The sequence below is a fragment of the Oncorhynchus keta genome, chromosome 19 (genome assembly GCF_023373465.1).
Source record: "Oncorhynchus keta strain PuntledgeMale-10-30-2019 chromosome 19, Oket_V2, whole genome shotgun sequence".
NCBI classification, from domain to species: Eukaryota; Metazoa; Chordata; class Actinopteri; order Salmoniformes; family Salmonidae; genus Oncorhynchus; species Oncorhynchus keta.
Window position 1 is genome coordinate 8,658,791 of NC_068439.1, and position 20,257 is coordinate 8,679,047.

General features: G+C 44.2%; 1 protein-coding gene across 1 annotated transcript in view; it reads left to right on the forward strand.

Moving 5' to 3' along the window:
- The first annotated feature begins 599 nt into the window (after positions 1-599).
- Positions 600-20,257, forward strand: part of LOC127909171 (importin subunit alpha-7-like) — a 36,344-nt gene continuing 16,686 nt past the window's right edge. The window contains exons 1-7 of the mRNA XM_052469299.1: positions 600-719; positions 10,254-10,387; positions 12,692-12,887; positions 13,130-13,224; positions 13,462-13,593; positions 14,050-14,138; positions 14,258-14,357. Of these exons, the coding sequence (XP_052325259.1) occupies positions 716-719; positions 10,254-10,387; positions 12,692-12,887; positions 13,130-13,224; positions 13,462-13,593; positions 14,050-14,138; positions 14,258-14,357 (750 nt within the window). The 5' untranslated portion in view covers positions 600-715. The remainder of the gene's footprint in view (positions 720-10,253; positions 10,388-12,691; positions 12,888-13,129; positions 13,225-13,461; positions 13,594-14,049; positions 14,139-14,257; positions 14,358-20,257) is intronic.

Consider the following 20,257-nt stretch of genomic DNA (forward strand, 5'->3'; position numbering starts at 1 on the left):
ATTGTTGGTTATTCAAGAAAGCATTTCACTGTAAGGTCTACGTAGACCTGTTGTATTCGGCACATGTGACTAATAACATTTGATGTGATCATCTACATTGATTGAAGTGCATTTAGGGACATCATTAAGGGATGATAGCTTTCATCTGCATTCACCTGGTCAGTGTATGTCATGGAAAGAGCAGGTGTTCCTAATGTTTTGTACACTCGGTGTGGGCTGTGAATTTGTCTCGACAGCCAGTGACATCTTTTCAATAATTGCTTGGATGTTGAATAAGATTTTGCCGATTTTTCATTTTTTTTTTTTAAGTATGTACCTGTGCACGCAACCTTAAGACTTTAAACTTTATCAAATATCATAAATATATTCCATTGTTTTAATTTGTGACGAAATGTATTGCGCAATAATGTATTATTATTATTATTATTATTATTATTATTATTTAAATAAGTCGCTCTGGATAAGAGCGTCTGCTAAATGACTTAAATGTAATGTAAATGTTAAATGAACAGAGGTTTCGTATTCGCGCCCCCTAGCGTCCGTGGGAAACAGTGGGATTAAATTTGTCATCTCTCGCCCTCCGTATTTCTCATGACGACATATCGTCTGTGAAGAGCAGATTCTGGAAAGCCAGGAGAGAAAGAGGATTTACTCTTTATTTCTAAACAACACACGAAGTATCTGTCATTTGAGATAAAAAAATAAATAAAAAAAAATGGGTAAGTTACGATCTTGTGTTTCTAGACCACACGGGGCGAGAGAATAACGAGCGTTTGGATCCAATTCTTGTCAAATCCCTGCTAGCTAAGTTCGCTAAGTGAACTCCCTAGTCGACGTAGCGAGCAAACCAAAAATATTGTTTATAATATCGTAATGACTATGGGTGCTCGTCTACAAATTGGCCACCTTTCCTGGTAAAATGTTGTTCTTTTAGACGACGTTTCCTTCAACAAAGCAGCGTTATGAGCTAATTTAGCCATTTCAACAGCTAACGTTACATGCGTCGTCTGTTAGCTAGTAATACGCGTTTTGCTGTGTGTTAGAAGGTAACGTTAGCATGGAAGCGAACTAGTACGCAGGTGGTTAAGCTAGTTAACTGTCAATTTAACTAGGTACTGAAGTTAGCAACCAGCCATACCACTGGTACGTTTTATATTGACTGAGTTAACTAGGGTGGACCACACCTACGTTATTTTTTTGTTTGTTGACAAGCTACAGTTAACTAGTTGGCTATCTAGCTAGCTACATATACTCAAACGTTGCTACCACAAGGTTCATAACTGAACTAACTGAGCTTGCTCGCTAGCTATCATACTCCATTGAATTTAATGCATTGTCACATTTGTGTCACAAGACTGTGTGACCCAAGTGAAGACTGCTGCTCAAGACCGCTAGCTAGCCAGAAGTTATTTCCAGTATGTTTTATTTTGAACTCGACGTTAGCCACATGTCAAACTCAAGACACGTGGAAAATGGCTGAATTTCTATTGATAGTGTAATAGAGATCTCTCAACTATTTAGGCAGGGAGGTGTCAGTTGTTTACTTTTAGTTTGAGGGGAGAGAGGGGCACTGATAGAAAACACTGGAAGTGTGTGTCCAGTAGAGAGAACGAACATTATCACCTAGCCAAATGAGTATCATCACTTTTTCCAGGTTCTCTTTGTCCTCAACATATCTGACCACCTTCTCACTTGCTGCTTCTCTCTCCACCTTTCCTTCTGACCACTGACTAGTAGTGTTTCCCTCTGACCACTGACTAGTAGTGTTTCCCTCTGACCACTGACTAGTAGTGTTTCCCTCTGACCACTGACTAGTAGTGTTTCCCTCTGACCACTGACTAGTAGTGTTTCCCTCTGACCACTGACTAGTAGTGTTTCCCTCTGACCACTGTAGTGTTTCCCTCTGACCACTGACTAGTAGTGTTTCCCTCTGACCACTGACTAGTAGTAGTGTTTCCCTCTGACCACTGACTAGTAGTGTGTCTGACCCTGACTGACCACTGACTAGTAGTGTTTCCCTCTGACCACTGACTAGTAGTGTTTCCTTCTGACCACTGACTAGTAGTGTTTCCCTCTGACCACTGACTAGTAGTGTTTCCTTCTGACCACTGACTAGTAGTGTTTCCCTCTGACCACTGACTAGTAGTGTTTCCCTCTGACCACTGACTAGTAGTGTTTCCTGACTAGTAGTGTTCCCTCTGACCACTGACTAGTAGTGTTTCCCTCTGACCACTGACTAGTAGTGTTTCCCTCTGACCACTGACTAGTAGTGTTTCCCTCTGACCACTGACTAGTAGTGTTTCCCTCTGACCACTGACTAGTAGTGTTTCCCTCTGACCACTGACTAGTAGTGTTTCCCTCTGACCACTGACTAGTAGTGTTTCCCTCTGACCACTGACTAGTAGTGTTTCCCTCTGACCACTGACTAGTAGTGTTTCCCTCTGACCACTGACTAGTAGTGTTTCCCTCTGACTAGTAGTGTTTCCCTCTGACTAGTAGTGTTTCCCTCTGACTAGTAGTGTTTCCCTCTGACTAGTAGTGTTTCCCTCTGACCAGTAGTGTTTCCCTCTGACTAGTAGTGTTTCCCTCTGACTAGTAGTGTTTCCCTCTGACTAGTAGTGTTTCCCTGACTGACTAGTAGTGTTTCCCTGACTGACTAGTAGTGTTTCCCTCTGACTAGTAGTGTTTCCCTCTGACTAGTAGTGTTTCCCTCTGACTAGTAGTGTTTCCCTCTGACTAGTAGTGTTTCCCTCTGACTAGTAGTGTTTCCCTCTGACTAGTAGTGTTTCCCTCTGACTAGTAGTGTTTCCCTCTGACTAGTAGTGTTTCCCTCTGACTAGTAGTGTTTCCCTCTGACTAGTAGTGTTTCCCTCTGACTAGTAGTGTTTCCCTCTGACTAGTAGTGTTTCCCTCTGACTAGTAGTGTTTCCCTCTGACTAGTAGTGTTTCCCTCTGACTAGTAGTGTTTCCCTCTGACTAGTAGTGTTTCCCTCTGACTAGTAGTGTTTCCCTCTGACTAGTAGTGTTTCCCTCTGACTAGTAGTGTTTCCCTCTGACTAGTAGTGTTACCCTCTGACCACTGACTAGTAGTGTTTCCCTCTGACCACTGACTAGTAGTGTTTCCCTCTGACCACTGACTAGTAGTGTTTCCCTCTGACCACTGACTAGTAGTGTTTCCCTCTGACCACTGACTAGTAGTGTTTCCCTCTGACCACTGACTAGTAGTGTTTCCTTCTGACCACTGACTAGTAGTGTTTCCCTCTGACCACTGACTAGTAGTGTTTCCCTCTGACCACTGACTAGTAGTGTTTCCCTCTGACCACTGACTAGTAGTGTTTTTCTGACCACTGACTAGTAGTGTTTCCCTGACCACTGACTAGTAGTGTTTCCCTGACCACTGACTAGTAGTGTTTCCCTGACCACTGACTAGTAGTGTTTCCCTGACCACTGACTAGTAGTGTTTCCCTCTGACCACTGACTAGTAGTGTTTCCCTGACCACTGACTAGTAGTGTTTCCCTCTGACTAGTAGTGTTTCCCTCTGACCACTGACTAGTAGTGTTTCCCTCTGACTAGTAGTGTTTCCCTGACTAGTAGTGTTTCCCTCTGACTAGTAGTGTTTCCCTCTGACTAGTAGTGTTTCCCTCTGACTAGTAGTGTTTCCCCCTCTGACTAGTAGTGTTTCCCTCTGACTAGTAGTGTTTCCCTCTGACTAGTAGTGTTTTTCCCTCTGACTAGTAGTGTTTCCCTCTGACTAGTAGTGTTTCCCTCTGACTAGACTAGTAGTTTCCCTCTGACTAGTAGTGTTTCCCTAGTAGTGTTTCTGACTAGTAGTGTTTCCCTCTGACTAGTAGTGTTTCCCTCTGACTAGTAGTGTTTCCCTCTGACTAGTAGTGTTTCCCTCTGACTAGTAGTGTTTCCCTCTGACCAGTAGTGTTTCCCTCTGACTAGTAGTGTTTCCCTCTGACTAGTAGTGTTTCCCTCTGACTAGTAGTGTTTCCCTCTGACTAGTAGTGTTTCCCTCTGACTAGTAGTGTTTCCCTCTGACTAGTAGTGTTTCCCTCTGACTAGTAGTGTTTCCCTCTGACTAGTAGTGTTCTCCACATATCTAAATGTCCTTCACTTGCTCCTCCTTTCTCACTCTCTGCACTTTTAAAAGTAGTTTAGTTTCATCATGCATGAGCTATCATGTCGTTATCAGACAGTTGCCCTTGTGTTGAGTGGCTCACTTCTCCTCTGGTCAAACTAGTTTGTACTCACTGAGCAACATCAACATGCCAATCGCCCTCTGTGCTGTGTGTGTTTCAAGAGTTCAAGTTGTATTAATCATATGTACATGGTAGAGGTCGACCGATTTATGATTTTTCAATGCCGGTACTGATTATTGGGGGACCAAAAAAGCAGTAGAGTAATCGGTAATTTAAAAAAAAAAGTGAATTAATTAATTTATTTGTATTAATGATAATTAAAACAATACTGAATGAACACTTTTATTTTAACTTAATATAATGCATCAATCAAATCAATTTAGCCTCAAATAAATAATGAAACATGTTCAATTTGGTTTAAATAATGCAGAAGCAAAGTGTTGGAGAAGAAAGTAAAAGTGCAATATGTGCCATGTAAAAAAAGCTACCGTTTATGTTCCTTGCTCAGAACATATGAGAGCTGGTTGTTATAGGACAATTTCTCTCTATACCATTTGTATTTCATATACCTTTGACTATTGGATGTTCTTATATGCACTATAGTATTGCCAGTGTAACAGTATAGCTTCCGTCCCTCTCCTCGCCCCTACCTGGGCTCGAACCAGGAACACAACGACAACAGCCAGCCTCGAAGCATCGTTACCCATCGCTCCACAAAAGCCGCGGCCCTTGCGGAGCAAGGGGAACAACTACTCCAAGTCTCAGAGTGAGTGACGTTTGAAACGCTATTAGCGCTCACCCCGCTAACTAGCGAGCCATTTCACATCGGTTACACCAGCCTAATCTCGGGAGTTGATAGGCTTGAAGTCATAAACAGCTGCTGGCAAACGCACAAAAGTGCTGTTTGAATGAATGCTTACGAGCCTGCTGCTGCCTACCACCGCTCAGTCAGACTGCTTTATCAAATCATAGATTTAATTATAACATAACACACAGAAATACGAGCCTTTGAATCCAGAAACTATCATCTCGAAAACCAAACGTTTATTCTTTCAGTGAAATACGGAACCGTTCCGTATTTTATCTAACGGGTGGCATCCATCAGTCTAAAATTCCAACCTTCAATGTTACGTCATAATTATGTAAAATTCCTGCAAATTAGTTCGCAATGAGCCAGGCAGCCCAAACTGTTGCATATACCCTGACTCTGCGTGCAATGAACGCAAGAGAAGTGACACAATTTCACCTGGTTAATATTGCCTGCTAACCTGGATTTCTTTTAGCCAAAATATGCAGGTTTAAAAATATATACTTCTGTGTATTGATTTTAAGAAAGGCATTGATGTGTATGGTTAGGTACAGTCGTGCAACGATTGTGCTTTTTTCGCAAATGCTCTTTTGTTAAATCATCCCCTGTTTGGCAACTTGGTAGTAGTCTTTGTTAGGAAGAAATGGTCTTCACACAGTTCGCAACGAGCCAGGCAGCCCAAACTGCTGCATATACCTTGACTCTGTTGCAAGAGAAGTGACACATTTTCCCTAGTTAAAAGAAATTCATGTTAGGAGGCAATATTAACTAAATATGCAGGTTTAAAAATATATACATGTCTATTGATTTTAAGAAAGGCATTGATGTTTATGGTTTGGTACACGTTGGAGCAACGACAGTCCTTTTTCGCGAGTGCGCACCGCATAGATTATATGCAACGCAGGACACGCTAGATCAAATCAGATTTATTTATATAGCCCTTCGTACATCAGCTGATATCTCAAAGTGCTGTACAGAAACCCAGCCTAAAACCCCAAACAGCAAGCAATGCAGGTGTAGATGCACGGTGGCTAGAAAATACTCCCTAGAAAGGCCAAAACCTAGGAAGAAACCTAGAGAGGAACCAGGCTATGTGGGGTGGCCAGTCCTCTTCTGGCTGTGCCGGGTGTAGATTATAGCAGAACATGGCCAAGATGTTCAAATGTTCATAAATGACCAGCATGGTCCAATATTAATAAGGCAGAACAGTTGAAACTGGAGCAGCAGCACGCCCAGGTGGACTGGGGACAGCAAGAAGTCATCATGTCAGGTAGTCCTGAGGCATGGTCCTGGGGCTCAGGTCCTCCGAGAGAAAGAGACAATTAGAGAGAGCACACTTTAATTCACACAGGACACCGAATAGGACAGGAGAAGTACTCCAGATATAACAAACTGAACCTAGCCCCCGACACAAACTATTGCAGCATAAATACTGGAGGCTGAGACAGGAGGGGTCAGGAGACACTGTGGCCCCATCCGAGGACACCTTAAGCCATGTGTCAGTCAGGCCAATCACATCAAGATTATGATCAGTGATTAGTTCATTGACTATAGATAAACTAGTAATATCATCAACCATGTGTAGTTAACTAGTGATTTAAGATTGATTGATTGTTTTTTACAAGATAAGTTTATATATATATATATATAAGTTATATATATATAAGTTTAATGCTAGCTAGCAACTTACCTTGGCTTCTTACGGCATTTGCGTAACAGGCAGGCTCCTCGTGGAGTGCAATGTAATCAGGTGGTTAGAGCGTTGGACTAGTTAACCGAAAGGTTGCAAGATTGAATCCCCCGAGCTGACAAGGTAAAAATCTGTCGTTCTGCCCCTGAACAAGGCAGTTAACCCACCATTCCTAGGCTGTCATTGTAAATAAGAATGTGTTCTGAACTGACTTTTCTCGTTAAATAAAGGTGTATAAAAACAAACGAAAACAAGAAATAATTTGCCAAATCACTGCCCAAAAATACCGATTTCCGATTGTTATGAAAACTTGAAATCGTTCCTAATTAATCGGCCATTCCGATTAATCGGTCGACCTCTAGTACCTGTATTCACCGTCCAATGAAATGCATTCCTTGCTGGTTCTGTCTTGACAATGCAACAACACTAAATGATAAAATATCTGAATAAGAACAAAGTAAATATCCTAGTAGAATATATATATGTATGTATGTATGTATGTATGTATGTATGTATGTATGTGTGTGTGTGTGTGTGTGTGTGTGTGTGTGTGTTTAAGCAGAACTATAATACAGGAAGGCACAATTTATATTGTAATATTTACACATGTATCAAGGAGAGGGGATTTGGGGGGGCAAGTGTTTTAAATTATGCAATATTAGCAATGATAAACAAGAGTCTGGTAGCATCAGTTGTGATGTGGGTGTGGATATATGTACTGTTTTGTCTATGTGGGTGTGGATATACAGTGGGGAGAACAAGTATTTGATACACTGCCGATTTTGCAGGCTTTCCTACTTACAAAGCATGTAGAGGTCTGTAATTTTTATCATAGGTACACTTCAACTGTGAGAGACGGAATCTAAAACAAAAATCCAGAAAATCACGTATGATTTTTAAGTAATTAATTAGCATTTTATTGCTTGACATTAAGTATTTGATCACCTACCAACCAGTAATAATTCCGGCTCTCACAGACCTGTTCTCCACTCATTACCTGCATTAACTGCACCTGTTTGAACTCTTTTACATGTATAAAAGACACCTGTCCACACACACTCAATCAAACAAGGCTCCAACCTCTCCACAATGGCCAAGACCAGGGAGCTGTGTAAGGACATTAGGGATAAAATTGTAGACCTGCACAAGTCTGGGATGGGCTACAGGACAATAGGCAAGCAGCTTGGTGTGAAGGCAACAACTGTTGGCGCAATTATTAGAAAATGGAAGAAGTTCAAGATGACGGTCAATCACCCTCTGTCTGGGGCTCCATGCAAGATCTCACCTCGTGGGGCGTCAATGATCATGAGGAAGGTGAGGGATCAGCCCAGAACTACACGGCAGGACCTGGTCAATGACCTGAATGGAGCTGGGACCACAGTCTCAAAGAACCACACACACTACGTTGTCATGGATTAAAATCCTGCAGCGCACGCAAGGACCCCCTGCTCAAGCCAGCACATGTCCAGGCCCGACTGAAGTTTGCCAATGACCATCTGGATGATCCAGAGGAGGAATGGGAGAAGGTCATGTGGTCTAATGAGACAAAAATAGAGCTTTTTGGTCTAAACTCCACTTGCCGTGTTTGGAGGAAGAAGAAGGATGAGTACAACCCCAAGAGCACCATCCCAACCGTGAAGCATGGAGGTGGAAACATCCTTCTTTGGGGATGCTTTTCTGCAAAGGGGACAGGACGACTGCATCGTATTGAGGGGAGGATGGATGGGGCCATGTATCGCGAGATTTTGGCCAACAACCTCCTTCCCTCAGTAAGAGCATTGAAGATGGGTCGTGGCTGGGTCTTCCAGCATGACAACGACCCGAAACACACAGCCAGGGCAACTAAGGATTGGCTCCGTAAGAAGCATCTCAAGGTCCTGGAGTGGCCTAGCCAGTCTCCAGACTAAAAATCTTTGGAGGGCGCTAAAAGACCGTATTGCCCAGCGACAGCCCCGAAACCTGAAGGATCTGGAGAAGGTCTGTATGGAGGAGTGGGCCAAAATCCCTGCTGCAGTGTGTGCAAACCTGGTCAAGAACTACAGGAACCGTTATGATCTCCGGCCTCCTGACCCTTCCTTCCAGGAACAAATAGTGGTTGAGTCTCGTTTATGGGTTGTACAGGTTGAAGCCACACCCTGCCCTGCCCTCTCTTTACACACACAAGGGCCGGAACCATACCAGTATTACCATATTCGTTAGTATCGTGGCAAGGAAACAAAACACAAATCAGATGTAACTTTATTAGGAAAACATTATTGTAGTCCAGAGTCGCATGTATTTATTTTCCGATCTATAGCAGACACTATTTTACATACAGCAGGTTTGAAGACTATATACTGCTTCATGTTACATGTTTTGCTCTGGTGTTGCTTCTGGTAACGAGTCCGGCTGCTTCTGGTAACGGGTCTGGTGTCCAGTCTGGCTGCTTCTGGTAACTGGTCTGGTGTCCAGTCTGGCTGCTTCTGGTACTGGTCTGGTGTCCAGTCTGGTGGTAACGGGTCTGGCTGCTTCTGGTAACTGGTCTGGCTGCTTCTGGTAACGGGTCTGGTGTCCAGTCTGGCTGCTTCTGGTAACGGGTCTGGTGTCCAGTCTGGCTGCTTCTGGTAACGGGTCTGGTGTCCAGTCTGGCTGCTTCTGGTAACGGGTCTGGTGTCCAGTCTGGCTGCTTCTGGTAACGGGTCTGGTGTCCAGTCTGGCTGCTTCTGGTAACGGGTCTGGTGTCCAGTCTGGCTGCTTCTGGTAACGGGTCTGGTGTCCAGTCTGGCTGCTTCTGGTAACTGTCCAGTCTGGCTGCTTCTGGTAACTGGGTCTGGTCTGGTCCAGTCTGGCTGCTTCTGGTAACGGGTCTGGTGTCCAGTCTGGCTGCCAGTCTGGCTGCTTCTGGTAACGGGTCTGGGCTGGTTCCAGTCTGGCTGCTTCTGGTAACGGGTCTGGTGTCCAGTCTGGCTGGTAACGGGTCTGGTGTCCAGTCTGGCTGCTTCTGTTAACGAGTCTGGTACCATGACTGCACAAATGCTGAGTTGGGGCAGTTTGCACAGTGGTCAGTCGGCTGGCTGATCAGGCACTTCCTGCTAACTCAGCAATTAACTCTCCTGAATCAATGTTTTTGTCTGCCAGCTGAATGCTGGAGAATAGAGCCTCTGTCTGTGGGCTGCATCTCTGTGTCTGTGGGGCAGTGTTGTCTGTGTGTTTCCACTGTCTGTGTGTGTTTTGGTTTATGACAAGTCAGAGAGAAGTTAACTTGGGCTATATGTAAGTCTCTATTTGAATATCCAGTGTAATTTTACCCATGTGGCAGTGCTCTGTTTCCAGGAGATTGTTTATACTGGGCTCACATACCCCCCACCCCTGTGACCTCACCAAGCCTATACTCTGGGATCTGAGACACACACAATAGACTTCCTGTGGAAGAGTCTTGTTCCTTGGGAAATGTGTTACTTCTCTTGAGTGTTTTTCCTGACGACTGTTGCTAGACTTCAATTTGTTGAAGGCCTAACCGTTCTATGATAAACTTTGTAAAATAAATAAAAGTTCTGTCCTTAAGATCGGATTAGTTGGACTTGTTGTTATAAAGATGATCTAACGTGTGTGTGTGTGTGTGCGCTTCAGAGCCGTCAGCCAGTCCAGCGAAGGATAACCACAGGATGAACAGCTACAAGAACAAAGCCCTGAATGTGGAGGAGATGAGACGCAGGAGAGAGGAGGAGGGTGTCCAGCTGAGGAAGCAGAAACGAGAACAACAGGTACACATCCTAGAGCCCCTAGCCTAGAGCCCCTAGCCTAGAGCCCCTAGCCTAGAGCCCCTAGCCTAGAGCCCCTAGCCTAGAGCCCCTAGCCTAGAGCCCCTAGCCTAGAGCACCTAGCTCACTGCTAGTGTCTAAACAGGAGAGGTACAGAACCTAACCCACCTGTATAACACCTAGCCTAGAGCACCTAGCCTAGAGCACCTAGCCTAGAGCACCTAGCTCACTGCTAGTGTCTAAACAGGAGAGGTACAGAACCTAACCCACCTGTATAACACCTAGCCTAGAGCACCTAGCCTAGAGCACCTAGCTCACTGCTAGTGTCTAAACAGGAGAGGTACAGAACCTAACCCACCTGTATAACACCTAGCCTAGAGCACCTAGCCTAGAACACCTAGCTCACTGCTAGTGTCTAAACAGGAGAGGTACAAAACCTAACCCACATGTATAACACCTTTTTAAAAACATTATTTAAACTTTTATTTATACAGGTTTTTCTCATAGCAGCAGGGAGAACAACGTTTCAGACAGAACAACATTAAACAAAACTATAAACACACATACAGTACAACAAAAACATTTTTACTTTAAAAACACAAACATCTGGACTAAAAACAGCTGTCCTAAAAACAATTACACTCTTCTGTGATTATATACATCGATCAAGTGTTTAAACTCCACCAACGAAACTAGATCGTCACATTTTTAAATGTTCAGGAGAGAATTCCAGGACCACGGAGCTGAATAACTAAAACTATTTGAACCATGTCCTGTTCTAATGTTTGGTACTGTTAGAAGCAAATAAGAACGGGACCGTAATTTATATTTATTTACTGACCTGACTAAAAAAAGAACAGAGATAAAATGGCATTTTACCCAACATGGCCTTATAAATGAGTGTATACCAGTGTTTAAGCCAGGAGAGGTCAATGAGAACCAGCCAACAGCTGTATAACACCTTTTAAACACATTTTCAAATGATGTGTACAGGTTTTTCTGATTGGATAAACCTTTTGAGGGCTAGCAATGATAGACTGAATCAGCAGGGAGTGCAGACAAAACAACATTAATCAAAACTATAAACACTACAGTACAACAAAAACATTTTTACTTTAAAAACACAATCAAGTGCTCTCAGGGTGTGGCTGAAAACTGCAATGATTATACTGAATCAAGTGTTTAAACTCCACCAAGGAAACTAGATCGTCACATTTTAAAATGTTCAGGGCTGCATGATACACTGAATAAAACAAGTGCTCTAATGTTTGGTCGTTGGCTGTAAGGGCTTTATATTTATTTACACTGAATAAAAGTGCTTTCAGCCTTATAAATGGTCAGTGGCTGAGAGGCTGCAATGACCAGCCACTGTAGACAATCAATGATGTGTTAGGGTTGTGGCTGTGGGCTGCAATGATACACTGAATCAAGTGCTCTCAGGGTCGTGGCTGAGGGCTGCAATGATACACTGAATCAAGTGCTCTCAGGGTCGTGGCTGTGGGCTGCAATGATACACTGAATCAAGTGCTCTCAGGGTCGTGGCTGAGGGCTGCAATGATACACTGAATCAAGTGCTCTCAGGGTCGTGGCTGAGGGCTGCAATGATACACTGAATCAAGTGCTCTCAGGGTCGTGGCTGAGGCCTGCATATATAGGTAACATCTGTAAAACCGCCAGTAACCACCATCGTAACCAGCTCCTTCCTGGCCTCAAAAGAAAAACCATCCTTATGCCGGTAATAAAACCTATTCTCAGCTTGAGCTTCCTTACATGCACAGTGAAGCTCAGCTTATATCATCAACCCACACACCCAAATATTTGTACACTTTTAATTAACTTGCTCTATAGTATGTCCAGCCAATGTAGCAATGACATGATTAGTAACATGCCTGGCATTTGAAAATACCATGCATTTAGTTTAACCTGAATTTAGAACCAGCTTTAAATCATACAGATTCTGTTGTAGGATGTTAAATGCTCTTTGGGCATTTTCAAAAGCTAACACCTAGCCCGACAACACCTAGCCCGACAACACCTAGCCCGACAACACCTAGCCCGACAACACCTAGCCCGACAACACCTAGCCCGACAACACCTAGCCCACTGCTCGTGTCTAAACAGGAGAGGTACAGAACCTAACCCACCTGTATAACACCTACCACAGTTTACTATCCTCTTCCGAGGCAGAATACACACACACACACACACACACACACACACACACACACACACACACACACACACACACACACACACGCACACACACACAGAGAAACTGATCTGCTGTTGCTCTCCTGTATTCGGCAGCTGTTCAAGAGGAGAAACGTTGACATGTTGAACGAGGAAGGAGTCATGTTTGAGAGTCCACTGGTCGACTCGTACGTGGACTCCACAGCCACAGAGGAAGGTGTCCTAACGAGACGCCTGGTGGAAATGCTCTTCTCAGAGGACCCAGAGCTCCAACTCACCACCACACAGACGTTCAGGAAACTACTGTCCAAAGGTACCAGGCTGTTCAGTGAATATCACCAGGAAACTCTGTGGTCTCTGTGTATAGCCGTGCCCTTCACTCCTTGTCCAAGGGACTCTCGGGCTGTTGTCCCTCCTGGGGGGCTGTTGTCCCTCCTGCTCCAAGCCCAGCACTAACTCTGCTGATTCGGCGACCTCCCTCTAGGGTGGTAAAGGTTGAGTCCTTGGTGCTAATTGTTACATCATTACTCATATATTCTGTCTGATGTGTTCCAGAACCCAATCCACCTATTGACGAGGTCATCAACACCCCAGGCATTGTAGAGAGGTTTGTAGAGTTCCTCAAGATGAGCGTCAACTGCACATTACAGGTGAGACCTTGGAAATATTAGGAAACAGTTTGTACTGGTAAAATAGAAAAGTTATAACCCAGACAAATCCTAGAAACTTAAGAGGATGGTCAGGCTTTTCATTTACTACTAATACATAGTGGATATCGTTGTGAATTATTGCTGTCTACAATAACATTTATGTCGAGTTTTATTACACAATACCGATGTGTTATTAATACTGTGTGTGTGTGTGTGTGTGTGTGTGTGTGTGTGTAGTTTGAGGCAGCCTGGGCCTTGACCAACATAGCATCAGGTACATCCATGCAGACTAACATAGTAATCGAGGCAGGAGCAGTCCCCATCTTTATAGAACTACTCAACTCGGACTTTGAAGATGTTCAGGAACAGGTAAAGGCCCCCGTGTTCATATAAACAGTCATGGAGTTGTTTTATTACAAGACCGGCTATAATTTATACCAAGCTGTGGTGTTGGAACAGTACGATCAGAACCTGCTCTCTCTCCCCCTCTCTCTCCTCCTCTCCCCCTCTCCTCTCCCCCCTCCTCTCCCCTCTCTCTCCCCCTCTCTCTCCCCCTCTCTCTCCCCTCCCTCTCCCCCTCTGCAGTACCCCCCTCTCTCTCCTCCTCTCCCCCCTCTCTCCTCCTCTCCCCCTCTCTCTCCTCCTCCCCCTCTCTCTCCCTCCTCTCCCCCTCTCCTCTCCCCCCCTCTCTCCTCTCCCCCTCTCCTCTCCCCCCTCTCTCCCCCTCTCTCCTCCCCCCCCTCTCTCTCTCTCCCCCCCTCTCCTCTCTCCCCCCTCTCTCTCCCCTCTCTTCTCTCCCCCCTCTCCCCCCCTTTCCTCTCTCAGGCAGTGTGGGCGTTGGGTAACATAGCAGGGGACAGTGCAGTGTGCAGAGACTACGTACTCAACTGTAATATCCTGCCACCACTATTAATGTGAGCGCACACAATCACACACTACTGTTTATGTTGATGTGTCAGTGAAATCAGAGTGGAGGTCCTGTGTCCTCTGATATCTACTACTCTCATGGTTCCTCTCCCCGGTTCCTCTCCAGGCTTCTGACTAAATCCACCAGACTGAGCATGACCAGGAATGCAGTGTGGGCTCTGTCTAACCTGTGCAGGGGGAAGAGCCCCCCACCTGTATTTGAGAAGGTAACACACTAATCCCACCCACTGCCCCCCCCCCCGGCCCCATCTCTATATTAGATGTATCCAAAGAGCCCTATAGAAGTCTAAATGAAACCATCTCTATATTAGATGTATCCAAAGAGCCCTATGGAAGTCTAAATGAAACCATCTCTATATTAGATGTATCCAAAGAGCCCTATAGAAGTCTAAATGAAACCATCTCTATATTAGATATATCCAAAGAGCCCTGTTGAAGTCTAAATGAAACCATCTCTATATTAGATGTATCCAAAGAGCCCTGTTGAAGTCTAAATGAAACCATCTCTATATTAGATGTATCCAAAGAGCCCTATGGAAGTCTAAATGAAACCATCTCTATATTAGATGTATCCAAAGAGCCCTATGGAAGTCTAAATGAAACCATCTCTATATTAGATGTATCCAAAGAGCCCTATGGAAGTCTAAATGAAACCATCTCTATATTAGATGTATCCAAAGAGCCCTATGGAAGTCTAAATGAAACCATCTCTATATTAGATGTATCCAAAGAGCCCTATAGAAGTCTAAATGAAACCATCTCTATATTAGATGTATCCAAAGAGCCCTATGGAAGTCTAAATGAAACCATCTCTATATTAGATGTATCCAAAGAGCCCTATGGAAGTCTAAATGAAACCATCTCTATATTAGATGTATCCAAAGAGCCCTGTTGAAGTCTAAATGAAACCATCTCTATATTAGATATATCCAACCAGGAAAGATTTGAGGGGCTAGGGAAGGAGGATGTTAAGGGGGAAGGCAACCCTCTGCTTCATCGTCTCTGCATATGTCTCCACTACTTTAACACAGCTTCTGTTGTCTGATCCCCCCCAGCTGAAAATAGGCATGGTGTCAGACATAGTTCACATTTGTAGAATGGTTTGGAGCCAGGAAGGAATGTTGGTGTAGTCAGAACATTCTAATAGGATAAGGATTAGTGTTCTATAAATCTGATCTCTGATTGGTGTGTCCTTATTATCACTACCCCTCTCTCTGTGTGTCCTTATTATCACTACCCCTCTCTGTGTGTGTGTCCTTATTATCACTACCCCTCTCTCTGTGTGTGTCCTTATTATCACTACCCCTCTCTCTGTGTGTGTCCTTAATATCACTACCCCTCTCTGTGTGTGTGTCCTTATTATCACTACCCCTCTCTCTGTGTGTGTCCTTATTATCACTACCCCTCTCTCTGTGTGTGTCCTTATTATCACTACCCCTCTCTCTGTGTGTGTCCTTATTATCACTACCCCTCTCTCTGTGTGTGTCCTTATTATCACTACCCCTCTCTCTGTGTGTGTCCTTATTATCACTACCCCTCTCTCTGTGTGTGTCCTTAATATCACTACCCCTCTCTGTGTGTGTCCTTATTATCACTACCCCTCTCTCTGTGTGTGTCCTTAATATCACTACCCCTCTCTGTGTGTCCTTATTATCACTACCCCTCTCTCTGTGTCCTTATTATCACTACCCCTCTCTCTGTGTCCTTATTATCACTACCCCTCTCTGTGTGTGTCCTTAATATCACTACCTCTCTCTCTGTGTGTGTCCTTAATATATATATATATATATATATATATATGCCATTTAGCAGACGCTTTTATCCAAAGCGACTTACAGTCATGTGTGCATACATTCTACGTATGGGTGGTCCCGGGGATCGAACCCACTACCCTGGCGTTACTGTGTGTGTCCTTAATATCACTACCTCTCTCTCTGTGTGTGTCCTTAATATCACTACCTCTCTCTGTGTCCTTAATATCACTACCTCTCTCTGTGTCCTTAATATCACTACCTCTCTCTGTGTCCTTAATATCACTACCTCTCTCTGTGTCCTTAATATCACTACCTCTCTCTGTGTCCTTAATATCACTACCTCTCTCTCTGTGTGTGTCCTTAATATCACTACCTCTCTCTGTGTCCTTAATATCACTACCTCTGTGTCCTTAATATCACTACCTCTCTCTCTGTGTGTGTCCTTAATATCACTACCTCTCTCTGTGTCCTTAATATCACTATCTCTCTCTCTGTGTGTATGCTACAATCTAAACGGTAACAGCTAGCTAAGCCTAAAGAAGTAGGTTAACTCCATAATTGGTATAAAGACTTTCCAAACCGCTTGTAGTTGAAAGCAGTGGACTCATTGAGTTCTGAATGTGAACCATAACCTCTAGCTCGGTGAACTCAGTCTTTTGACTCCTATAGGGCACTACTAGTGACCAGGGCTCTATGTAGGAGATGAGGTTTTATTTGCCTCAGTCTGTAATGCTGTGTTATTCCCTGCTGTTAGTTAGTTAGCTAGCTAGCTACTGGTTTAATCTACTCGTGACCAGGGCCCTATGTAGGAGATGAGGTGTTATTCCCTGCTGTTAGCTAGTTAGCTAGCTAGCTACTGGTTTAATCTGCTAGTGACCAGGGCCCTATGTAGGAGATGAGGTGTTATTCCCTGCTGTTAGCTAGTTAGTTAGCTAGCTAGCTACTGGTTTAATCTACTAGTGACCAGGGCCCTATGTAGGAGATGAGGTGTTATTCCCTGCTGTTAGCTAGTTAGCTAGCTAGCTAGCTACTGGTTTAATCTGCTAGTGACCAGGGCCCTATGTAGGAGATTAGGTGTTATGTGCCTCAGTCTGGAGTCCATGGAGCTGGTCTGTAATGCTGTGTTATTCCCTGCTGTTAGTTAGTTAGCTAGCTAGCTACTGGTTTAATTTGCTAGTGACCAGGGCCCTATGTAGGAGATTAGGTGTTATGTGCCTCAGTCTGGAGTCCATGGAGCTGGTCTGTAATGCTGTGTTATTCCCTGCTGTTAGTTAGTTAGCTAGCTAGCTACTGGTTTAATCTACTAGTGACCAGGGCCCTATGTAGGAGATGAGGTGTTATTCCCTGCTGTTAGCTAGTTAGTTAGCTAGCTACTGGTTTAATCTACTAGTGACCAGGGCCCTATGTAGGAGATGAGGTGTTATTCCCTGCTGTTACTTAGTTAGCTAGCTAGCTACTGGTTTAATCTACTAGTGACCAGGGCTCTATGTAGGAGATGAGGTGTTATTCCCTGCTGTTACTTAGTTAGCTAGCTAGCTACTGGTTTAATCTACTAGTGACCAGGGCTCTATGTAGGAGATGAGGTGTTATTCCCTGCTGTTACTTAGTTAGCTAGCTAGCTACTGGTTTAATCTACTAGTGACCAGGGCTCTATGTAGGAGATGAGGTGTTATTCCCTGCTGTTAGTTAGTTAGCTAGCTAGCTACTGGTTTAATCTGCTAGTGACCAGGGCTCTATGTAGGAGATGAGGTTTTATTTGCCTCAGTCTGTAATGCTGTGTTATTCCCTGCTGTTAGCTAGTTAGTTAGCTAGCTACTGGTTTAATCTACTAGTGACCAGGGCCCTATGTAGGAGATGAGGTGTTATTCCCTGCTGTTACTTAGTTAGCTAGCTAGCTACTGGTTTAATCTACTAGTGACCAGGGCTCTATGTAGGAGATGAGGTGTTATTCCCTGCTGTTACTTAGTTAGCTAGCTAGCTACTGGTTTAATCTACTAGTGACCAGGGCTCTATGTAGGAGATGAGGTGTTATTCCCTGCTGTTAGTTAGTTAGCTAGCTAGCTACTGGTTTAATCTGCTAGTGACCAGGGCCCTATGTAGGAGATTAGGTGTTATGTGCCTCAGTCTGGAGTCCATGGAGCTGGTCTGTAATGCTAGCTCATCGTAGCTAGCTACTGGTTTAATCTGCTAGTGACTCAAGCCAGCCAGAACATAAAAGCCCCAGTGACTAACTGACAGCATGTGACCAGGGGGGACGGTATGTGAGGAGGTGGGAGTTTCTCTCACCCTGTGTGACTCTCTCAGTTGGCTGAAGTGTTATACCTCTTCGTCAGCCCTGTTTCTCTGTTGGCATTTAATACAAGAGGGACAGGAAGCCATTTTTAAAACTTGAGATTCACCCTGGGTGAGGAGATCAGTCTCTGTGTCCCAATAGCCTTTGACTGTCACCTTTCCCTTAGTCACAGTAACTCCATTTAATGGGCTGTTATAGTGGCAGAGAGGGCGTAGTATTCAGCCCTATCAGTTGTACTAAATGAGATGAGGAGGACAGAGCATGTTAAGAGTCATTTTTTCATATTGAAATCATTGACTTAGCACAGAATGAATCCCTACGCATTATACAAAGAGAATATCCACATTCAGAGCGTGATGTCAGCTCTGTCCTATCAGAATATCAGTGTTCAGAGCGTGATGTCAGCTCTGTCCTATCAGAATATCAGTGTTCAGAGCGTGATGTCAGCTCTGTCCTATCAGAATATCAGTGTTCAGAGCGTGATGTCAGCTCTGTCCTATCAGAATATCAGTGTTCAGAGCGTGATGTCAGCTCTGTCCTATCAGAATATCAGTGTTCAGAGCGTGATGTCAGCTCTGTCCTATCAGAATATCAGAGTTCAGAGCGTGATGTCAGCTCTGTCCTATCAGAATATCAGTGTTCAGAGCGTGATGTCAGCTCTGTCCTATCAGAATATCAGTGTTCAGAGCGTGATGTCAGCTCTGTCCTATCAGAATATCAGAGTTCAGAGCGTGATGTCAGCTCTGTCCTATCAGAATATCAGCATTCAGAGTGTGATGTCAGCTCTGTCCTATCAGAATATCAGAGTTCAGAGCGTGATGTCAGCTCTGTCCTATCAGAATATCAGTGTTCAGAGCGTGATGTCAGCTCTGTCCTATCAGAATATCAGTGTTCAGAGCGTGATGTCAGCTCTGTCCTATCAGAATATCAGTGTTCAGAGCGTGATGTCAGCTCTGTCCTATCAGAGTTCAGAGCGTGATGTCAGCTCTGTCCTATCAGAATATCAGAGTTCAGAGCGTGATGTCAGCTCTGTCCTATCAGAATATCAGTGTTCAGAGCGTGATGTCAGCTCTGTCCTATCAGAATATCAGAGTTCAGAGCGTGATGTCAGCTCTGTCCTATCAGAATATCAGTGTTCAGAGCGTGATGTCAGCTCTGTCCTATCAGAGTTCAGAGCGTGATGTCAGCTCTGTCCTATCAGAATATCAGTGTTCAGAGTGTGATGTCAGCTCTGTCCTATCAGAATATCAGTGTTCAGAGCGTGATGTCAGCTCTGTCCTATCAGAATATCAGTGTTCAGAGTGTGATGTCAGCTCTGTCCTATCAGAATATCAGAGTTCAGAGCGTGATGTCAGCTCTGTCCTATCAGAATATCAGTGTTCAGAGTGTGATGTCAGCTCTGTCCTATCAGAATATCAGTGTTCAGAGCGTGATGTCAGCTCTGTCCTATCAGAGTATCAGTGTTCAGAGCGTGATGTCAGCTCTGTCCTATCAGAATATCAGTGTTCAGAGCGTGATGTCAGCTCTGTCCTATCAGAATATCAGAGTTCAGAGTGTGATGTCAGCTCTGTCCTATCAGAATATCAGTGTTCAGAGCGTGATGTCAGCTCTGTCCTATCAGAATATCAGTGTTCAGAGCGTGATGTCAGCTCTGTCCTATCAGAATATCAGTGTTCAGAGCGTGATGTCAGCTCTGTCCTATCAGAATATCAGAGTTCAGAGCGTGATGTCAGCTCTGTCCTATCAGAATATCAGTGTTCAGAGTGTGATGTCAGCTCTGTCCTATCAGAGTATCAGTGTTCAGAGCGTGATGTCAGCTCTGTCCTATCAGAATATCAGTGTTCAGAGCGTGATGTCAGCTCTGTCCTATCAGAGTTCAGAGCGTGATGTCAGCTCTGTCCTATCAGAATTCAGAGCATGATGTCAGCTCTGTCCTATCAGAATATCAGAGTTCAGAGTGTGATGTCAGCTCTGTCCTATCAGAATGAGAATATCAGCATTCAGAACGTGATGTCAGCTCTGTCCTATCAGAATGAGAATATCAGAGTTCAGAACGTGA